General features: G+C 47.7%; 1 protein-coding gene across 2 annotated transcripts in view; it reads right to left on the bottom strand.

The window, feature by feature from the left end:
* The window catches only part of CLCN1 (chloride voltage-gated channel 1), a 36,601-nt gene that overhangs the window by 15,267 nt on the left and 1,256 nt on the right, over positions 1 to 20,078 (bottom strand). For both annotated transcript variants that reach the window (XM_019959225.2, XM_019959227.2), the window contains exons 2-12: positions 17,750 to 17,870; positions 17,227 to 17,358; positions 16,523 to 16,651; positions 16,096 to 16,229; positions 14,364 to 14,441; positions 13,247 to 13,325; positions 6,085 to 6,210; positions 5,564 to 5,648; positions 5,235 to 5,336; positions 4,839 to 4,923; positions 4,412 to 4,561 (exon numbers count right to left, since the gene is read on the bottom strand). In XM_019959225.2, the coding sequence (XP_019814784.2) occupies positions 4,412 to 4,561; positions 4,839 to 4,923; positions 5,235 to 5,336; positions 5,564 to 5,648; positions 6,085 to 6,210; positions 13,247 to 13,325; positions 14,364 to 14,441; positions 16,096 to 16,229; positions 16,523 to 16,651; positions 17,227 to 17,358; positions 17,750 to 17,870 (1,221 nt within the window). The remainder of the gene's footprint in view (positions 1 to 4,411; positions 4,562 to 4,838; positions 4,924 to 5,234; positions 5,337 to 5,563; positions 5,649 to 6,084; positions 6,211 to 13,246; positions 13,326 to 14,363; positions 14,442 to 16,095; positions 16,230 to 16,522; positions 16,652 to 17,226; positions 17,359 to 17,749; positions 17,871 to 20,078) is intronic.

The raw sequence follows: 20,078 nt of genomic DNA, 5'->3' as shown, positions 1-20,078 counted from the left end.
TAGGTCAAACAGTATTCATACAAAGCAGAAAAGCTTCTCAGAGCTAATATTTGCTTAAAACACCCAACAGTAATGCTTGCAGGGGAACTTGTTTGAACCGTGATGAGCAGACATCACCGAAGACTACCCCACTGGACTGTCTGGAGACGGAGTTCTAGCTGCCGATAGTTTAAGCTTCTTAAGGGATCCTGACTCATAACATTTGGAGACCTCTTGAACTATTCTGTACTATCTCTTTGGAATAAGTACATGAAAGCCATAAGGGATTTTGCAGGCTCAGGTTAATCTGAAAGCTCCAGTAATACAGATAATAGGCGGCCAATGGGTCTGATTTCAGAGGATGAACTTTAGATTATCCTCCAAGATACGCATAAGAAGAGGCTCAGCATCACAGGACGCTGAAAGTTATCAACTCCTGCAGCACAGAGGTGGACGCTTGAGACTAGCAAACTTTTTGAGTTGTTAGCACACAAAAGGGAAAATCCAAAAGCAGGGCAAATGATCTGGAACACAAATTACTCCCAAGATTTTAAGCCCCCAGTTCTAGAGAAGTGGGAAACTAGAGACCCCTTCTCACAGATTCTGTTTTCTTTAGATGCTTCACAAGGAGGAAGCACAGGAAGATTAGGCAAGAATTCTCCAGAGCCTCGGGCTGTACTGAGAACTCAATGATACTAGCTAATAACGTTAGACTCATTAAAAAGGAAATGGAGATGTTGTAATCATATTCATGCTCATTAGAGACACACCAGACTCACAACAAGACGATAACTTTCCATGTCTTAAAATTGGGAAGATGGAAGTTCCCTTCATCAGTGTTACGAAAGAGCTGAACTGAGAATCCTATCTGTGAACACGGATACTGCCAGAAGACCGCATGGGCTAAATTTCAAATTAGACTGGAAAAATAGTTCTAGTCAATTTTATGTTTTAATGTAGCTAGGTACCTTTACTGTCCACATTTTGGAAATAAAAAGGGTATGGTTATATGTCCAGTGATAGGTGAGTAAAGATACTGGAAGCAGTGATAACTAGGTAATATAGATTTATAGCAGCGGGTGGTTTTATATTTAAAATATTATAGAATAGTACAGGCCTGCTGAAAACTATTGGGCTTGAAATATAGCCCAAGAAATGTGAGTTTCTTTTCTTTAAAAAAAAAATTATTTATTTATTGGCTGTGCTGGGTCTTCGTTGCTACTCGGGTTTTTCACTAGTGTGGCAAGCGAGGGCTTCTCTCTAGTTGTGGTGTATGCGCTTCTCATCTCTCACTGTGGAGTACAGGTTCCTGGGCACTTGGACTTCAGTAGTTATAGCTCCTGGGCTCTAGAGCACAGGCTCAATAGTTGTAGTACACAGGCCTATTTGCTCCGTGGCATGTGGGATCTTTCCAGAGCAGGGATCAAACTTGTGTCTCCAGCATTGGCAGGCAGATTCTTTATCACCGAGTTGCCAGGGAAGCCCCAAGTTTCTTTTCTTGATTCTCTTATATGTAGACATTAATGAGGATGTAATTAAGTAAGAAATTAGTGAGTGACATACAGCTTAGTCCTTCTATATAATCCAAGTAGGTTTCTCAGAATAAACTTCACTCTGCAAAGTGGGATCCAGAGATATGCTTGGGAATCTGGGGAAATGAGGCGAGGCGTGAAGGAGATGTTGAAAATATATACAGAATTTTGTTTCTCCCAAAATTTTCAAACGCTTAATGTTTCAAAAATATATATGATCCCAAAGAAGCAGTTCAGTCTAGAGGAGTGTCACAAAAACAGAATTATTATCATCAAACAAAAAATTCTGAGATGCCATCAAAATTTGGACTTGGTTACTGCAGATGGGTGTGTACGCTCAACAGCTAATTACAAGGAGCTGGGGTTTATAAATGAGAGAAGATAAACTCTGTAATGAAAAATCATATCCCTAGCAAGACACTGAGAACTTTTATGATTAAAAAAAAAATCAAATCTATTGAAGGAAGAAATGAAAATGATCTAATTAATAAAGTGGGTGTGCAAAATATGGATGGCATAGGCCCAATTAGCCCATGTGGAATGGAATAAGAAACAGCATACATAAATACAGCTCCCAGAAGCCCACAGCAAATCCTGAAAACAAGTGACAGAGTTGGAACCTGGTATGTCAAGCGCTTGGTATCTCTAATCATAAGACCATTGACAAGCACATTAAATGAACAGCAAAAAACCAAGAAGAAAATTTTAAATAACTTTTCCCAACCCCAAGCATTGGATACGCCAAAGATCAATAATCAAGTATCACATATTTGGCCCACAGTAGGTGCATTAGAACACTTATTGAATAAATGGATGAAAGAGCCCTCTATGGCTATTACCATGTAACTTAGTGACGCATATCCTATGGAAATAGAGTTTCACAGTAAGTATCGAGAATAAGTTGCATACCGCAATCAGACAGTAGCCTCCACTCGCTGCAACTAGAGAAACCCCACGTGCAGCAACAAAGACCCAGCGCAGTCAAAAATAGCTAATTTTTAAAAAAAGGTTCTCTTTAAAAAAGAATAACTTAATAAACATGAAAGTTCAATGTGGACAGAACTCTCTATAATTTGGCAAATTACATGGGAATGAAGAACCGAAGAACTGCCTTTTGCGGATGAATTCTTAATAGGCAAGGTATTCAGTGATAACACCAACCAGAACACTCCTTATGCACGATTCTGAACATCTAGATGCCTCTTGCTTTATTGTGTATATTCTATTTTAAACATATCAACTTTTGTGGATTCATCTAAAGTCTGCCCCAAAGTACTGTCAAACCTACTAAAATGTATGTAAAAAATTGTGCTATAGACTAAAATAGAATTGTTACTTGGATTTGTTAAAAAAAAAAATCAAATGAAAACCCTAATATATAGAGGAAAATCATGGGCTACTCAGACAAGGTTTAGTCGCTAAGTCGTGTCTGACTCTTGTGATCCCATGGGCTGGAACCCACCAGGCTCCTCTGTCCATGGGACTCTCCAGGTGAGAATATTGGAGTGGATTGCCATTTTCTCCTCCAAATATATACAGGAAAATTATGGGCTATTCAGACAAGACATACTATTAATAATGAGGCAATCATCAAAAAGACAGAAAAAGACAAACAGCAATTATAACAGATGTCACAACCAGGGGTGGGAATAAAAATAACCTTGTACAAGGCAGTAACTGAAAATTCTATAACCATGTGATCCTTGACGGGAAGATATGAGAAAGAACCAATGTAAGTAAAAGAGATCAGCTTTTGTTTCCTAGCTGAAGTTAGAAGAAAATGGTTTAAGAATGGCAAAATCCTCACAGTCTCGCTACCTCAATGCTAATGCTACTGCTAAGTCACTTCAGTCGTGTCCGACTCTGTGTGACCCCATAGACGGCAGCCCACCAGGCTCCCCCATCCCTGGGATTCTCCAGGCAAGAACACTGGAGTGGGTTGCCATTTCCTTCTCCAATGCATGAAAGTGAAAAGTGAAAGCGAAGTCGCTCAGTCATGTCTGACTCTTCGCGACCCCATGGACTGCAGCCCACCAGGCTCCTCCATCCATGGGATTTTCCAGGCAAGAGTACTGGAGTGGGGTGCCATTGCCTTCTCTGTGCTACCTCAATAGAGAATAATAATATTGTAAAAATTATTTATAGTCACTAATAAAATGGATTTAAATATTTTATCTCTTTTGTAATCCTAGAGAAGAGATTATCTACCAGACTGGGAGAAAAATGGATATGCAAATCATCTGAAAATGGATAATCAGATGCCGGAGATGAAGTACCTAATTATCTAATATGTGGAGAGATTTGGTTAATTTTTCTGAGGTCTTCACACAGTTATTGTATTGCTTAAGCTCTGTCTTGTCCCTATTTACTCAGCGGCTGCAACGTCTCAGTAATTTAGCAAGTGAAACCTTTAGAAGGATTATAATAATTATGACATCATGAAGTTGACATAAATGGAACATTAACCCAGATATTGGTTCAGTTTTCTAGATGAGCAACTTATTAATACTTAGGCTCTGATTTCCAAGTTGTTTCTTTTTAGGCTGGACAAAGACCAGGCCAAGTTGTACCCTTCCCTACCTTATGCAAAGGGGCTTCCCTAGTGGCTCAGATGGTAAAGGGCTTCCCAGGTGGCACTAGTGGTAAAGAATCTGCCTACCAATGCAGGAGACTACAGATGCGGAGAAGGAAGTGGCAGCTGGAAATCCCATGGACAGAGGAGCCTGGTGGGCTACAGTCCTTGGGGTCGCAAAGAGTCAGATACGAAGGAGTACACACACACACACACACACACACACACACCCACACACACACCCACACACCCACACACCCGTTATGCAAACCCTGGTTCGTAGGTTGAAAACAGAAGCTCAGGGAGTCAGGGGTGTAGGGAGAGGTACCTTCATGATGAAGAAGAGGAGAAGGACAATAACAACACTGGCTTTGGGGTGGATCCACACAGCTGACCGGCCCAGGCTCTCAGGGTCCCCGATATGTTTTACCCACGTATTGTTGTCAAACAGGGTACTGATGGCTTCCCGAGGCATCAGCTATGAGAGGAGGAAGCAAAAGGGAGCAGTTCTGCAGGGATGTTCGGTGCTTCCATTTTTTTTAAAGAGAACCGATTCCCCGGTCTCATTTTTCATGGGTCCCTTTCCTCTTTTTTCTCAGGGAGAGATGGCATCCGTGGGCAAAAGCACGTATGCTCGAAGCCTGAGGGTCACCTCCGCTGTTTCCTCTTTTCCACGTGGCCCCATCCTGGTTTAGTCTCAGTCATGTGCTCAGTGATCTGACCCCCCACCCTCAAAGGTCACCCTTGGAGCTGACCTCTCCGGCCATGAACTGCCCTATTCCTGGTGGAAAGGTGAAGGAAGCGATGACAAAGGTGACGATTCCAGGATAGAGCAGGCGGCTGGAAAAGAAACAGGATTAATTACTTAGAATTAATCCTCATCCTAATTGGGCCAACCCACAGTGGTTGCCACACCCTGGAAATCTGAAGTTTCCTGGCGTTCCCCCGTGGTCTCAGGCCATTAGACGGAGCACTCTCTCCACCAATAAGCAATCTTTAAAGGGGAAACCACACTGCTCGTCCCTAGTAGGGTATCCGGGCTTCTATATTTTATCACAAGCCACTGAAAGGCATTTAACGCCTTCGGCCAAGATTAAAAGGGAGGAACTCTTGGAGAAACCAGAGAGTAAACAGGTAGGGCGGTGACTCACTGCTTAGCCAGAAACTGGCTGAGGACCTTGTGCTTTCGGACACCGAGCATGACTTGGCGATGCAGATACACAAACACAGCTCCCAGGAACCCACAGCAAATCCTGAGGGTGTAAGCCATACAGAAATGAAACCCTCATCCCTCGGCCCTGGCCACTGCAAGGAAGCAAATACCAGGCCTCCACCTGCCCTTTCTACCCACCTCCCCCCCAACAATTTCCACCTTACCCATGCCCACGCCACCTTCCCAGCTTGGGTCCTTTCCAATCCAAAGCTTTGCCCCAGCCCTGCCCCGCCCCCCCCCAACCCCACTCCCAGAGCAGCCACTGACCCGATAATCGCAAAGGCTGGGAGTTCCTGCAGGTCAAAGGGGAAGTCCATTCGGAAGTTGGTTCTGAAGAGGGCTGTGATGGTGACTACAGGATGGAAAGGCCAAGGTCATGGTGGGAGTGTCACAGAAGCCATCGAGGAGGACCCAAGGTCATCAGCCTTAAGGATTAAAGTTTCCTCCAAACCTACTGTCCCCTCTTCTGTTTCTTTTTTCTAACACTACTGGCAGAAATGGGCTTCCTTGGCGGCTCAGCAGTAAAGAATCCGCCTGCCAAGGCAGGAGATGCAGATTCGATGCCTAGATCAGGAAGATCCCCTGGAGAAGGAAATGGCAGCCCACTCCAGTATTCTTGCCTGGAAAATTCCACGGACAGAAGAGCCTGGTGGGCTACAGTCCATGGGGTCGCAGAAGAGTCAGACACGACTTGGCAACTAAACAACAACCCTACTCCACGACCTGTACCTTTGCCCTCTATACCCTTGGGCCTTGTCCCACTCCCCAGATGATGCTTCCCATGTTACCAGCATCCTTGTTCCACACGGCCAGCACTCGGAAAACAAAGGCGCTGAACGTGGCTGCAAAGAATCCTCGCCAGTAGTTCCTCACAGCGAAGTAGGTAGAAGTGACCTCAATGCTAAACAGCACTCCTACGGGGCAAGGAAGTCAGGTCAGGTGCAGGCCAGGGGTGAGGCTCTCCCCCATACCCCCACCCCGGGGACCCCAGGAGCTTTGGCTCCTTGAGCCACGAGGGGGGAGCAGTAGTGGGAACGGATGGTCTCTTGGAGTCTGCCACGCTCTAAACCATATACCTGCCCATGCTAGCAGTTTTTGCAGACTAGAGAGATGGTTCAACAAGACACAGAGAAATGGGCAACCAGGGGGGTGTAACCCACAACACATGATGGTTGTGCCTGCTCCACCCCTTTGAAATCAAGGCTGGGTGGAATTCATGGTCGTCTGATATCCACAGGGATCTGAAAATTTTCTGCAGAAAAGTTACAAGAGGGAAAGCTTCTAGAATGAGTGCTCATCAGAGTACCAAGCAGAGCTCAAGATTTACCCCATAACGCCCCCACCCCTGCAATCTCTCCTCCCTTCTCCCATGTGTCATGTACCCTGCAACTTTTAGGGAAGAAATAAGAAAAACAAAAAGGAAGGGACTTTGTAAGAGCTGACAGTACTCAGTATTCCAAGAGAGGGTTCATTAATATTTTTTTCTAATTAAAATGTAAAAAACCTGACTTAAAAGGACCAGATCCAGGGGGGAGGATACCAAGAAGCTCAAAGAAGTTACAAACCATTATGCTCAAGAAAGGAGGGTGAGGTAGAAGGCAAGCTAATTCAGAATCCTAAGTTGCCCTGTTTCTGAGAGTAGATGCTGGAGCAGAAATGAGAAGGTAAATAAACAGAAAAACAGCAAGAGCTGGTGGAAACAAAGGAAGGAAGCTAACAAGGGCATAAAGGACTCAAGAGATGCAAAGAAAATAATCTTTACACATACCATGAGTCGGGGAGAAGACTGTGATTAGATGCAAACTGGAAACTGACAACAGAATTACCTAACACTTGGCTAAGCCTCATCTTTACCAGAGCTGAAGACGGAAAACAAGAAATGCAGCCTATAACTGCCTGAGTGGAAAGAGCCCTGGCCCCAGGAAAGCTTGTGAACTAGGTCAGGTTCCTGTCCCTTGCTCTCTGTGGCTACTGGTCGGCCAAGAACGCCCCCTCCACCCCCGCAACCATGCCACCTGCTTCCCATTTCTGGTGGCCTCTCACATCCGAGCCATTTCCTTCCCCCGTTCTAGGTTCCAAAAGTCACGTCTCTTGATTTCTCAGGATTCCAGCCCTTTCTGCTGCAGGTGACAGTCAGTGGCAATAGGAAGTCATTTATGCCACAGCGAGGGTGGCCTAGTGGTTGCTGCCAGGTGCAACAGCTGCTGCACTTGGGCAGAGGATACCTTGTGGTTCCCCTTCTCTGGGAACCAGTCCCCCCTCTCTGGGATCCCCAGTCCCCCTCTGCAGGTAAAAACAGTCCCTCCCTTTCCTTGTTTTCTGGGAATTTGGGCCATCACAGCACGTGTTAGCACTTTCAGAGGTAGTTCTCTATTTACATCTCTGCGGTCCCCCTGGGACTGAAGGTTCTTTGGATTCCCAACACCTAACACCTATGTGCCTGGTACATCATCAGGGTTCAAAGCCTTGTCCTATGGATGAGAGGAGAAGAGAGAGGAGGGGAGGGGAAGGAGGGGAGATGGGGGACAGGGGAAGGAAGAAAAAGAGCAAGGGATCATTGATGGGTGGAATTTCAGAAAACAGGGAATCTGAGGGACAGCCCTTTGCCAACCACCCCTGGCCCCCACCCCGCTCCCCAAATCTCATCAGGTTTGGCAGCTGCTCTCTTGGCCTAGAAGGAGGATTTGGGGAGTCGGAGGTCGGGGGCATCAGGCAGAACAAACTGCTCCTTTTCTTCACCAGTAACAAAGAGTCAGAGACAACTGAGCAACTGAACTGAACTGAACAAAACCAAAGTTGGCTCGAAATGTAAACTATCCAACTTACGAATATTTGACGACCAGCTTTTGAAATCCTAGGCTAGATTTCCCTTCCCGAGTTCTGGGACACGTTCTGTAACAGTCTGTCACTGTGTACTTCGGAGCGAGAGTGAATTTTCATATTTGCCTGAGCCAAACAGAAAATGTGCCGCTAAAAGGAAACAAAGCATTAAAAAACACAAACAGCATTTGGAAACTCTCTGGTCTCCTAGGTTCTATAACGTTGCTCTCTTTCCCACCCTGGAGGCTCCTCTCTGTCTCCTCCTCTGGCACCACGGGCCTTGGTCTCTGACTCTTGCGACTCGTAGATCCACTTTTTCAACTTCATTTATGCCAACGGCTTTAATTACCACCCCCATGCTAACCGACGGGTTGACAAAGCCATGCTTTCAGCTCAGCATGAAGCTGAGCTTTCCTGGACTCCAGACTCAGCAAGCCAGCTGCCTATTTAACATCACTTGGAGATGTTGCAGGAACTTCAAACTCAATGTATTCAAAGCGAAATTTATCAACTCTCTTAGACCTGTTTCACTTCCTATATTCCCTATCTTGCTTGCAATACCACTCTCCACCGCATGTTCCTCCTTATAAAACTGAGAGTTAGCCTAGATTCCTCCTCCTTTCTTATCTTTCATAACCTCACATAAATCAGCCACCAGGTCCCATTCATTTTCTTTTCTCTCACCCTTATATGTCATCCTGTTCTCTATCCCCTCTGCCTCTGCCCAGTTCAGTCTCTCACCATCTAGCATCATCAGGACTATGACAATAGTCTTCTTGTTAATCCTGGATAAATCCTGTTAATCCACAGGCCAGTTCTGTCTGGCCAAAGCTGGCCGTGTCACTATCTTGTTTGAAACTCTTCCCCGACTCCCCTTCACCCACGACAGCATTTCCCAAAGTCGGGTCCATGAGATACTACGAGTTCCCTAAAGAGGGTTCTTGCAAAAAGGATTCTGTGGGAAATACTGTCTTTGAGCCACACATGGGATATTCACAGGGCATGTCAGCGTATTGAACGTTCTGAGAACTCTTCCTGCTTAAAAAACTATCTATTCAACACAGTACTTTCCAACGTATCTGATCTTGGAACACTGTTTATATGTTATGTCTACTAACACCATGAACTGTGTTCTGTACAACATATTCAGGCAAACTCTAGCCTAGAGAATGAATGAAACTGACATTATTGAGCCTTTCCTATGATGACCTTCATGAATCACCCCCCAGGTACCTGTCCAGACTCATTTCCTGTCATTTCTTCCCCTGTGTCCTCTAGCAATGCTCATGTATTGACATTCTATTCCTGAATGTCTTGACTGTGCAATGCTGTTTCTTCTCTCCAGAATATTCTTTGCACTTTGCCCAGGCTGCCACTTGGATGCTTCTCTGAGTGGGCTGTGATGGTCTGCTGGCCTTCCTGTCTACCCTTTCTGCTGTGGGTACCTGCAAGCATAGTAACCAGCATAGCACCCAGAGGTGCTGCCTCTGCTCACGGCAGAGGGCATATATGGAGTCGTTTCAGCCAAATGTTGAAGTAGATTTCATCAGTGTAAGGCATTAAGAGTTGACTACAGAGTGAATAAATTACTCTAAGACTAATTTTTTTTTCTTTTAGAATTAATCCATATTTGTAAAATATAGCTATCAAATAAGGTTATCTGCAAGTTCATTTAATATTTGCCACTTACTACTAATATCCTAAAAACAAAACATTTTAACTTTTCAATGCTTAACATTTTCTTATGTCAACTTATGTCAAGAGCCATGCTTTATATGTAACTTAACTATTTGCCTCTCCCAGTGTCTAGACAGGATCATGAAGAACCTTCCTCATTCATCCCAGAAGTTCTAGTATTATGCAAAAAAAAAAAAAAAAAAAATCATATTCTCTTCACTTTAAAAGAATCTGGATTAAAAACAAAACAACAAAAAATGCTACCTTCTAAAAGTGTTCTTCAGACCTTCTGGATTTATAAGGCAAAAGACTCAATAAAGGTGAGAGTGGGTATAAATGTAGTGTGAACACGTGAACTTGTGCAGAAATTCCAACAGGCTAGCCTTCACTGCCGGGGACACTGACTTTAATGACAAGAGCTGACCACAGTAGTGCAAGCAGGATGCCAGCTAGCTCGTTTGCCAGCCCATGTCCCTGATGCTGTGTGCGTTGCTTTAGCATCAGTTCAAGTGAGCATGGTACATTTTCATTAACTGTTAATGTTTATACATGTATCATTCCTGAGCCAAGTCATCTTGGTTTCCCGAAGACTCTTCTATGAAAGGACTGACTACATTTTCATAATTGAAAGATACCTCTAACAGCTGGTGCATTTATGAAGCAGATGCTTTTCCTGCAATTCTGCTTTTCCAATTGTTAACATGGTATCTTTTTTTATCACCAATGAATCCAACCAGTGATCTATATAATCCTTGCTCTGTTAATCTGGTTACAACTGTTACCAATGAGTAAATAAACAGATACAGCAGCTGTCTCTGACCATGCACACTTGTTAGTCATCCAGGACAAGGAAAAGTCTGAAAAGTTGCCCTTTGTTTAACGGTAGGAAAGTGCTAAACTCAACTTACATTGCAGTCAAGGAAAAATGAGCCTTTAATTCTCATCTGTAGTCCTCATCTAAAGCTGACCATTGGCACTTGCTTGGTGGTTCAGTGGTTCAGATTCTGCACTGCCAATGAGGGGGCCGGGTTCAATCCCTGGTCTGAGAACTAAGATCCTGCATGCTGTGCAGCATGCCCAAAATAAAAAGAAAGCTGACTATTCATCTAAATGTATTTCCAGGTGGCGCTAGTGGTAAAGAAACTGCCTGCCAATGCAAGAAATGCAGGAGATATAGGTTCCATCCCTGGGTCAGGAAGATCCCCTGGAGGAGGAAATGGCAACCCATTCCAGTATTCTTGCTGGAAAATCCTGTGGACAAAAGAGCCTGGCAGGCCACAGTCCATGAGGTTGCACAGAGCTGGACACGACTGAGCACACACATACATTAACCTAAATAAGGTCCACTTAAACTCCCAAGAAAGGCAATGCCAAAGAATGCTCAAACTTCAAAGAAAGGCAATGCCAAAGAATGCTCAAACTGCCGCACAATTGCACTCATTTCACATGCTAGCAAAGTGATGCTCAAAATTCTCCAAGCCAGGCTTCAGCAGATCGTGAACTTCCAGATGTTCAGGCTGGATTTAGGAAAGGCAGAGGAACCAAAGATCAAACTGCCAACATCCATTAGATCATAGAAAAAGCAAGAGAGTTCCAGAAAAACATTTACTTCTGCTTTATTGACTATGCCAAAGCCTTTGACGGTGTGGATCACAACAAACTGTGGAAAATTCTTCAAGAGATGGGGATACCAGACCACCTGACCTGCCTCCTGAGAAATCTGTATGCAGGTCAAGATGCAACAGTTAGAACTGGACATGGAACAACAGATTGGTTCCAAATCAGGAAAGGAGTATGTCAACTCAAGGCTGTATATTGTCACCCTGCTTATTTAACTTATATGCAGAGTACATCATGAGAAATGCTGGACTGGATGATGCACAAGCTGGAATCAAGATTGCCAGGAGAAATATCAATAACCTCAGATATGCAGATAATGCCACCCTTATGGCAGAAAGTGAAGAAGAACTAAAGAATCTCTTGATGAAACTGAATGAGGAAAGTGAAAACGTTGTTTTAAAACTCAACATTCAGAAAACGAAGATCATGGCATCTGGTCCCATCACTTCATGGCAAATAGATGGGGAAACAGTGGAAACAGTGTCAGACTTTATTTTTTGGGGCTCCAAAATTACTGCAGATAGTGACTGCAGCCATGAAATGAAAACACACTTGCTCCTTGGAAGAAAAGCTATGACCAACCTAGACAGCATATTAAAAAGCAGAGACATTACTTTGCCAACAAAGCTTCGTCTACTCAAAGTTATAGTTTTTCCAGTAGTCATGTATGAATGTAAGAGTTGGACTATAAAGAAAGCTGAGCGCCAAAGAATTGATGCTTTTGAACTGTGGTGTTGGAGAAGACTTTTGAGAGTCCCTTGGACAGCAAGGAGATCCAACCATTCTATCCTAAAGGAAACCAGTCCTGAATATTCATTGGAAAGACTGATGCTGAAGCTGAAATTCCAATACTTTGGCCAACTGATGTGAAGAACAGACTCATTTGAAAAGACACTGATGCTGGTAAAGATTGAAGGTGGGAGGAGAAGGGGACGACAGAGGATGAGATGGTTGGATGGCATCACCAACTCTACGGACATGAGTTTGAGTAAGCTCCAGGAATTGGTGATGGACAGGGAGGCCTGGAGTGCTGCCGTCCATGGGGTGACAAAGAGTCGGACACAACTGAGCGACTGAATTGAACTGAAACTCCCATGCCCTTAACAAGATACAAGCAAAGGTAAGTCTTCTTTTGGAGAAGAAAATACATACAGATGTCAACTAGATAGAGATGTCAATTACACTTCAATTTAAAAAATGACAACCAAAAAAATGAATGATTAAAGAGCAAAAAAGAAAAAAAATGTACACAGAAGTCCCCTGTAAGAAGTGTAATAAGTGAAGGGCAAAAATATCCAACAATACAAAAGGCTGTCTAGCTTCCCAGGTGGCACAGTGGTAAAGAATCCGCCTGCCCATGCTGGAGACACAGAGACGTGAGTGGATTCAGTCCCTGGGTCCAGAAGAGCCCCTGGAGGAGGAAATGGCAATGGAAACCCATGCCAGTTTTCCTGCCTGGGAAATCCCATGGACAGAAGAGCCTGGAGGGCTACAGTCCATGGGGTCGCAAAGAGTCGGACACAACTGAGCACTCACAAACACAATGTAAGTAGGGGTCCCACAGAGGCCACCTCGGTTTTCCTTCCTTGTTCTCCCACTTACTAACAGCAAGTCACTTACTCTCTCTCTTTAATATCAACCTCATACAGCTCTGGGCAGGAAGGGATGTAAAGTCTTTAGAACACTGCCGGCACATAGTAAATGCTCACTAAAAGCTATCTGGCTTTACCCTTGTTTAAACTGGTAATACTCAAACTTGGGGATGCTGGCAGTAACCATTTTGGGAGCAAGAACAGGCAAGTGCACTGATGCAGGAGCGGGTACATCACTTGCCTCCAAGAGGTGTCCCAAAACAGCAGCCGACTCCCACGGCACAGCCCACCGTCAGCATGTCAGTGTAATAGTATGGCTGCTACTAGGGGACAGATAGAGGCGGAGAGACAGACAGAGGTCGAGAGGCAGGGAGAGGAAGGTGGGCAGGAGAGGAAGGAGAACAGGCAAGGAGGGGGGACAGAGAAGGAGAGACTTGAGTCACAGGGAACCCATCACAGGGACCTCATCTCCCCAGTGCCATCCCAGGCCAAGAGAAACTCAGTTAGTTTGGCAAACAGGAATTGATCTCATAGCGCAAAGCCAGACATAGAAAATGAACCGGTTAGGTAAATTTACAGAAGGCAGGTAAGCCTAAATGGTCACCAGAGAGGGGGGCTGGGGACAATCGGGGCCAGAAGTATTAACAGGAAAGGGCTTTGGCAAATGGCAAGAGCGAGCCAGCTGCTTCTAAAAGAACACACAGCTCTCTGGTTTAAGAAAGTGAGTGATTCGGGATGTGATTCAGGGTCACTCCCTGAAAGGCCCACCTCCATCCCCCTTCCGCGAGCAGTCCCTCACCCCCAGCCCACCCCAAAGCTTATGAGAGCACCCCCCTCCACAACCCCTCAGGCCAACTGGGATAGGGAGGAAGTGAAACTTGCCTCCGACAGGGGCTGCGAAGCAGCAGCCCACGCCCACAGCGCAGGCCGACACCAGGAGGTCAAGCTGCCCAGGCACGGTCTGCAACAGAGGAGCGCGGGGACGAGGCAGTGGAGGGCTAGGGCGCGGCTGGAGCGCACGAGACGCGGGGTGGAGGACCAGGAACTACAAAGGGACGGGGCGGCCCCCGAGGGAATCGCGGAGGGTAACTGACATGGTGGCCAGCGGCGGAGCAGACCATGTGCGACCTCCCCCAACCCTGAGGCAGGGGCCGGATAGGGGAGGGAGGGTGTCAAGGGACCAGCAAGGGCTTAAACAGCGGCATCCTGTGGCTGGAAGAGGCGGGCCGGGGGCACGTGGATGCAGGCTGCGGGAGCGGGGATTAGCGCAGTGCCCGGCTCAGCATCGCGGCCAAGGCAGCCCAGCCCCGGGCCTCCAGCGCGCACAGCCCCACCTCCTTTGCCCTTCTCAGCCTTACCTCATACACCCCACAGAACACCGACATGAATTTGCTGAGGATGGCCGCGCAGATGCTGGCAATGTGAACAAAAGGGCCCTGGGAGAGAGGAGGGGGACGAGGGGTCAGGGCCAGGGGTCGGGTGGGGGGGCTTGGTGGCATTCTTGGACAGACATCGGTTGCTCCGGACACCACCAGGGGCTAGAAATACAGCTAAGATAGAAGCTGTGCCTTCGCAGAGGATCAACCCAGGGAGGAAGGGAGGTGATGCCCAGCACATTATCATTTCAGAAAATTCTAGAGGCTGTGAAGAAACTGACTAGTCAAAACTATGGTTTTTCCTGTGGTCATGTATGGATGTGAGAGTTGGGCATAAAGAAGGCTGAGTGCTGAAGAACTGATGCTTTTGAACTGGTGTTGGAGAAGACTCTTGAGAGTCCTCTGCACTACAAGGAGATCCAACCAGTCCATCCTAAGGGAAATCAGTCCTGAATATTCACTGGAAGGACTGAGGCTGAAGCTGAAGCTCCAATATGTTGGCCACCTGATGCGAAGAACTGACTCATTGGAAAAGACCCTGATGCTGGGAAAGATTGAAGGCAGGAGGAGAAGGGGACGACGGAGGATGAGGTAGTTGGATGGCATCACCGACTCAATGGACATGAGTTTGAGCAAACTCTGGGAGATAGGGAAGGACAGGAAAGCCTGGCGTGCTGCAGTCCATGGGGTCTCAAAGAGTCAGACACAAATGAGTGGCTGAACACCAGAAGAGAGAGGAAAGACAAGGGTGGGGTGGGGAAGGTCACAGCTGAGTAGGGCCTTGATGGACCTGAAGGCAGAAGCCACGGGGTTCTCAGTAGAAGAATGCTCTAGGCTGAGGGCACAGCAAGTACAAGAACCTGGAGGGGGGCAGACTTGGTGGCTGAGCGGCAGAAACTGCCTTGTCATTCCAGCACCGGAAGGAGGAGTAGCCTTGGAGGACAGAGAGGAGCCTAATCACCACAGGCTCTGGGAAATAAGTTTGGACTTCATTTTGAAAGGAATGGAGGGACTTCTCGGGGTGGTCCAGTGGTTTTAAGACCCTGTACTTCCACCACAGGGGGTGTAGGATTGATCAGTGGTGGTCGGGAAACTAAGATCCCATATGTTGAATGGCCAAAAGAAAAAAAAAAAGAAGTGAAAAGTTATTTGAAGTTCCTAACCAGAGGGCAGTTATTTCTGATACCATTTCTAAAAGATTACTCTGGTTGCAGCAGGGCAAGAAGTTACATGTAACTTCTTACAAGGTTACAAGTAACCTTGAAAAAAAAGCACAGCCTCTTTTAGGTCTCAGTTTTCACAGGGTTTGTCTGGATTGTCTCTAAGGCAGTGGTTCTCAGCTGGGGGAGATTCTGCCCCCAGGGGACATCTGGCGATGTCTGGAGACTTTCCGATTGTCATAACGCGTGGCTGCAGCTGGCTTGTAGGAGGGACAGGCTGGGGAGGTTGCTAATCATCCTACAAATGCACAGGACGGCCCCCTAGAACCAAGAATTACTCAGATGCCAGTAGTGATTGCCCCAAAGGTGACTCTGCTCTAAGCTACTCCCAGCTCTGATGTTTTTTTGTCGTTGTGCCCCAGGGTGAGGACCTTCCCTGATACCCTAGGAATCCCTATGGTCCCAACCTCCCCACCCCCACCAGCTCCCTCTAGACTCTGTGGCGCCCTCTGCTGGAGGGCCTGCCCAGCTCACCCCGCAGAAACGAGTCTTACCTCTTTCCCTACAGGAATGCCACTGCCCAGTCCTGCGGTCAGGGCCACTACCTTGGCCACGAAGGCCTTAAGGGTGAGATACTCCTTCAGGACCACCCCGCGAAGAATTGTCTTCATTTCAGGGATTCCAGAGCCTAAAAGCGTGTTGTTGTTTTGTTGTTGTTGTTGTTTTAAGTGATTATGTGCAAGTTTAAGCTGGAGGTTAAAGGTAGATGGACATCCAGACAGTGGACATGGGGATGGAGCGAGAGGTCTTGTGGTGGCGGGGATGGGAGCTGGGGGTTGGTGAGCGGGGAGAGCGGGACAGTGGCAAAGCGGAAAACAGGCTTGGGAGGGAGGGGAGGAGGGGCGTGCGAGGTCTACAGACCCCTGAGATGCTGTGGGTTATGGTGATAGCGTGCCGAGGTGGGATCTGGGAAATTCTCACCGACAGCCTGGGGAGAGATGATCTGGCAGAAGAGGGCGCTGAAGAGGATGAGGATTAGGGGGAAGCCGACCCAGACCAGGAACTGCAGAGGCAGGCTGGGCTGCATCTGGTAGTAGGACCACTTGTAGGCTGCGGAAACAGGCGTCCGGGCTCAGTATTACGAGGATGGACCGCGTGTCGGAGCGCCCCGACGCCCGCAGCGGGGAGAGCCGTGCTAAGAGCATGCTCGAGTGGCCAGTGTCCCCACTGGACCTCAGAAGTGGCTCTATTCTCACTGGACTCGTGGGGGGATCTGAGCCGGGGGAGGTGACATGACCCATTCGAGTTCCCACCACCTGTGGGCAGTCGAGTGGACCACAGTGCAGCAAACCACAGTGAGGGCACCTCCTTAGAGACTGTGGGCACCCAGCCACTTGTTACCCTGGCACGAGGGGCTCCTGGGACTCCACATGTTTCCAGTTGCCCGAACTGCAAAGCCCTCGGAAAACTAGCACAAGCTGGTCACCCTACGAGAGAGGTGCCCACAGCCTGGCTGATAGAAAGGGACAGGGAAAATGGATCTGGGTCTGGTGTCCCTGGACTAGCGTCACACCTGTTCTTCTCTGAGCACCATCCCGAAGCTCCCCCAGCTTACCCTAGGTGGAAACTCTAGAACAACCGCAGTGTGGGGAGGGCTGGGGGGCAAAGGGCCACGTTACACCTACCCTGAAGCGTTTTGGCACTGACATAATCCATGCACCAGCTAACCAGAGCCATTAGGAGCCCCAGAAGCACCAGAAAGATCCAGTCTTCCCCTAACTTTCTTCTCACCACAAGTCCCAGGCGGTGCATACAATCTAGGAAAAGAAAGAACAGAGGAGCAGGTAACCAGTCGCTGCTCTGGGTGTGCGGCTTAGGGCTGGGAGCTGAGGGCCTCTAGGGCTCTGGTCTGTACATCTCATTCCCTGAGTTCCTTCTCACCTCTCTGCCCTTCAGAAGGCACCAGAGTCCAATTCCTCTCTGGCTACTTGATTCCCTTCTAAACTCTGGTTTCTTGGGGCTGTGTGGGAGGGATGGTGGGAAGGTAGTGTGAGAAGGACATGGGAGCCGTGTCTTTTCCTTGGAGGAGGGCTTTGGTGTGCAGATGGGGACCGTGAGTCAGAAATACACAACAAGTCTTCAGAGTTACTACCCTAATCCCTGTACCTCTTTCCTCTCCAGACACCTCCATTCCCCTGTCCCCGTCACCTTGACATTTAGAATAGTGATCCTCGTCCTTGCTGTCCATGGAAGCGCTGGAGCCCATCGTCTTGGGCATCTCGTTGTCCTGCTCCTTGCCTGAGAACTGCCCTTTGTGATGGCCATAGATCTGGATAGAGGGAGATGGGAAAGGTCTGTCTCGTTGAAAAGTCAAAAGAAATAGGAGGAAGTATATAGAAGGAAATGGCAACCTACTCCAGTACTCTTGCCTGGAAAATCCCATGAACGGAGGAGCCTGGTAGGCTACAGTCCATGGGGTCGCAAAGAGTCGGACACGACTGAGCGACTTCACTTCACTTCATATAGACCCACAGATAAATCGAACAAACAGCTTTTTAAAATCCTGGGTGTTTGGTGCCCTGTGACAACCTAGAGGGGTGGGATGGGGTGGGAAGTGGAAGGGAGGTTCAAGACAGAGGGGACCTATGTACACCTATGGCTGATTCATGTTGATGTACAGTAGAAGCCAGCACAACATTGTAAAGCAGTGATCCTCCAATCAAAAATATATAGATTTTTAAAAATCCTGTGTGTTGATGGCCTCATGCAGGGTCACTTGGGTCATCAATGCCCTCTACTCCCCACCATCCATCCACACAGTTCCCACTCCTCACCCTTGTCCATCCATCCACACTCCTGCCCATCTGTACTCATCTCTCTCAACAGCAGCCTTCAGCAAGGGAACCAATTCCTACTCTGAAGCAGGGATACGAGAACTGTGCTAAGACTGGGCATCTGCGTCAATGACATGTTTTGTGTGTCACTGCTTCCTGCTTCTTGGCCCCTCTGTCGCTTCCCTGGACCCCCCTCACACTGACATGGACGGGGTGAGGACAGGCTAGCAGGTAACTCCTGGTGGCTCTTGGCCTTGGGTATCTAGCTTTAATGAGGCTCCTCGGACGCCCTACCAGGCTTAGAGAAGACCCATCCACGTCCCCTCCCCGTGCTTGTAGGCACAAACTGGACCCAGCCCCCAAAAGGCAGGTCAGTCTACTTCTTCCCGAAGTAGAGCGTGTGTGTTTGGGGTGTTGTATGTGTGCAAGGTATCCTAACTCCTTTTAGCCTGCCCCACCTCCACTACACTAACTCTGTCCTCTGGGGCCAGGGTCAGGCCAGGCCACGTTGCTGGTTCTCGGAGAGCCTGAGTGGAGGAGATCTGATTTCACAATACGAGCAGTAGAGTTTATGCCTGAATCCTGAGCAGGAGGCATTAATACCCTGCGCTGAGATGAGGTTAGTGACTGAAGGGAGCCGTGTTTTCCTCTATGCCCTCCCCAGACCCAAGAGAAGACACTTCCTTTGGGGGCCAGCACATGGACTACCTCAACCCACCTCAGGTCCCAGGCTGGAGGAGATGAGAAGCGGGTGCTACACACCAAACCTGGGCTGGGAAACACTAAAAGAGTCCAATCTGGGGACTTCCCTGGTGGTCCAGTGGTGAAGAAGCCACCTTGCAATGCAGGGGACTCGGGTTCAACCCCTGGTCAGGGAACCAAGATCCCACAAGCTAAGCCACAGCTACTGAGCCTGAAGACCATCTGGAGCCCAAGCCACAGCTAGAGAGTCCATGTGCCACAACGGAAGATCCGTGTGCCGTAGCTAAGACCCAAAGAGGTCAAATAAATAAATAAATTTATAAAATAAAAATAAAAGAGCCAAATCTGTGCTGGGTGGACTAGGACTCACCATCTGAGTAGGGCTGGGAGGGGGAAGAGAAGTCAAGGCTGAAAGGGACATATTGTCTGGATTCATGAGTGTAGGGCCGGGGATGGGAGGTTGGATGCAAAGATGCTGACAATTGATAATTAATCACTGGGCAAGGGGTACTTGGGGATTCATTACACCACTCTTTCTATTTTTGTATAAGTGTGAAATTTCCATAATAAGATTTAAGCAGAGAAAACGGAAGTCCGAGCTCCCCCTCTTTGCACCTGCCCAGCCTGACTTCCTGAGTCCCTTCAGCTTCGTGCTGGTGTGCTCACTTTGCTCGCCATCACCAGAAGGCGCCGTAGCTGCATCTTTACTAAGTTGACATCCCACTCAGACCGCGTACCTGAGGACAGAGAGCCCAGGACCATAAGTGGGGGGTCTTCCTGTCCAACCCCGCACTGTGTTCCGGGCTACCTTCTCCAGGAAGTCTGCTCTGACTCACCACTGGAGCCTCCCCTGGCTTTTGTGCCCTCGCCCCCCAGCTGATTCTCCAGGAACTGCCCCCACCCACCATCCTCAGGCCAGGTCAGGATTGAGATGTGGATTCTCTGGACCCCCAGCACGGAGATCCCCAGCCTAGCCCTCAGCTCCCCTGCCCTGCCCACAG

The sequence above is a fragment of the Bos indicus genome, chromosome 4 (genome assembly GCF_029378745.1).
Source record: "Bos indicus isolate NIAB-ARS_2022 breed Sahiwal x Tharparkar chromosome 4, NIAB-ARS_B.indTharparkar_mat_pri_1.0, whole genome shotgun sequence".
Lineage (NCBI taxonomy): Eukaryota > Metazoa > Chordata > Mammalia > Artiodactyla > Bovidae > Bos > Bos indicus.
Note: the sequence above shows the minus strand (reverse complement) of the source record. Positions and strands in the feature narration are given on the sequence as shown.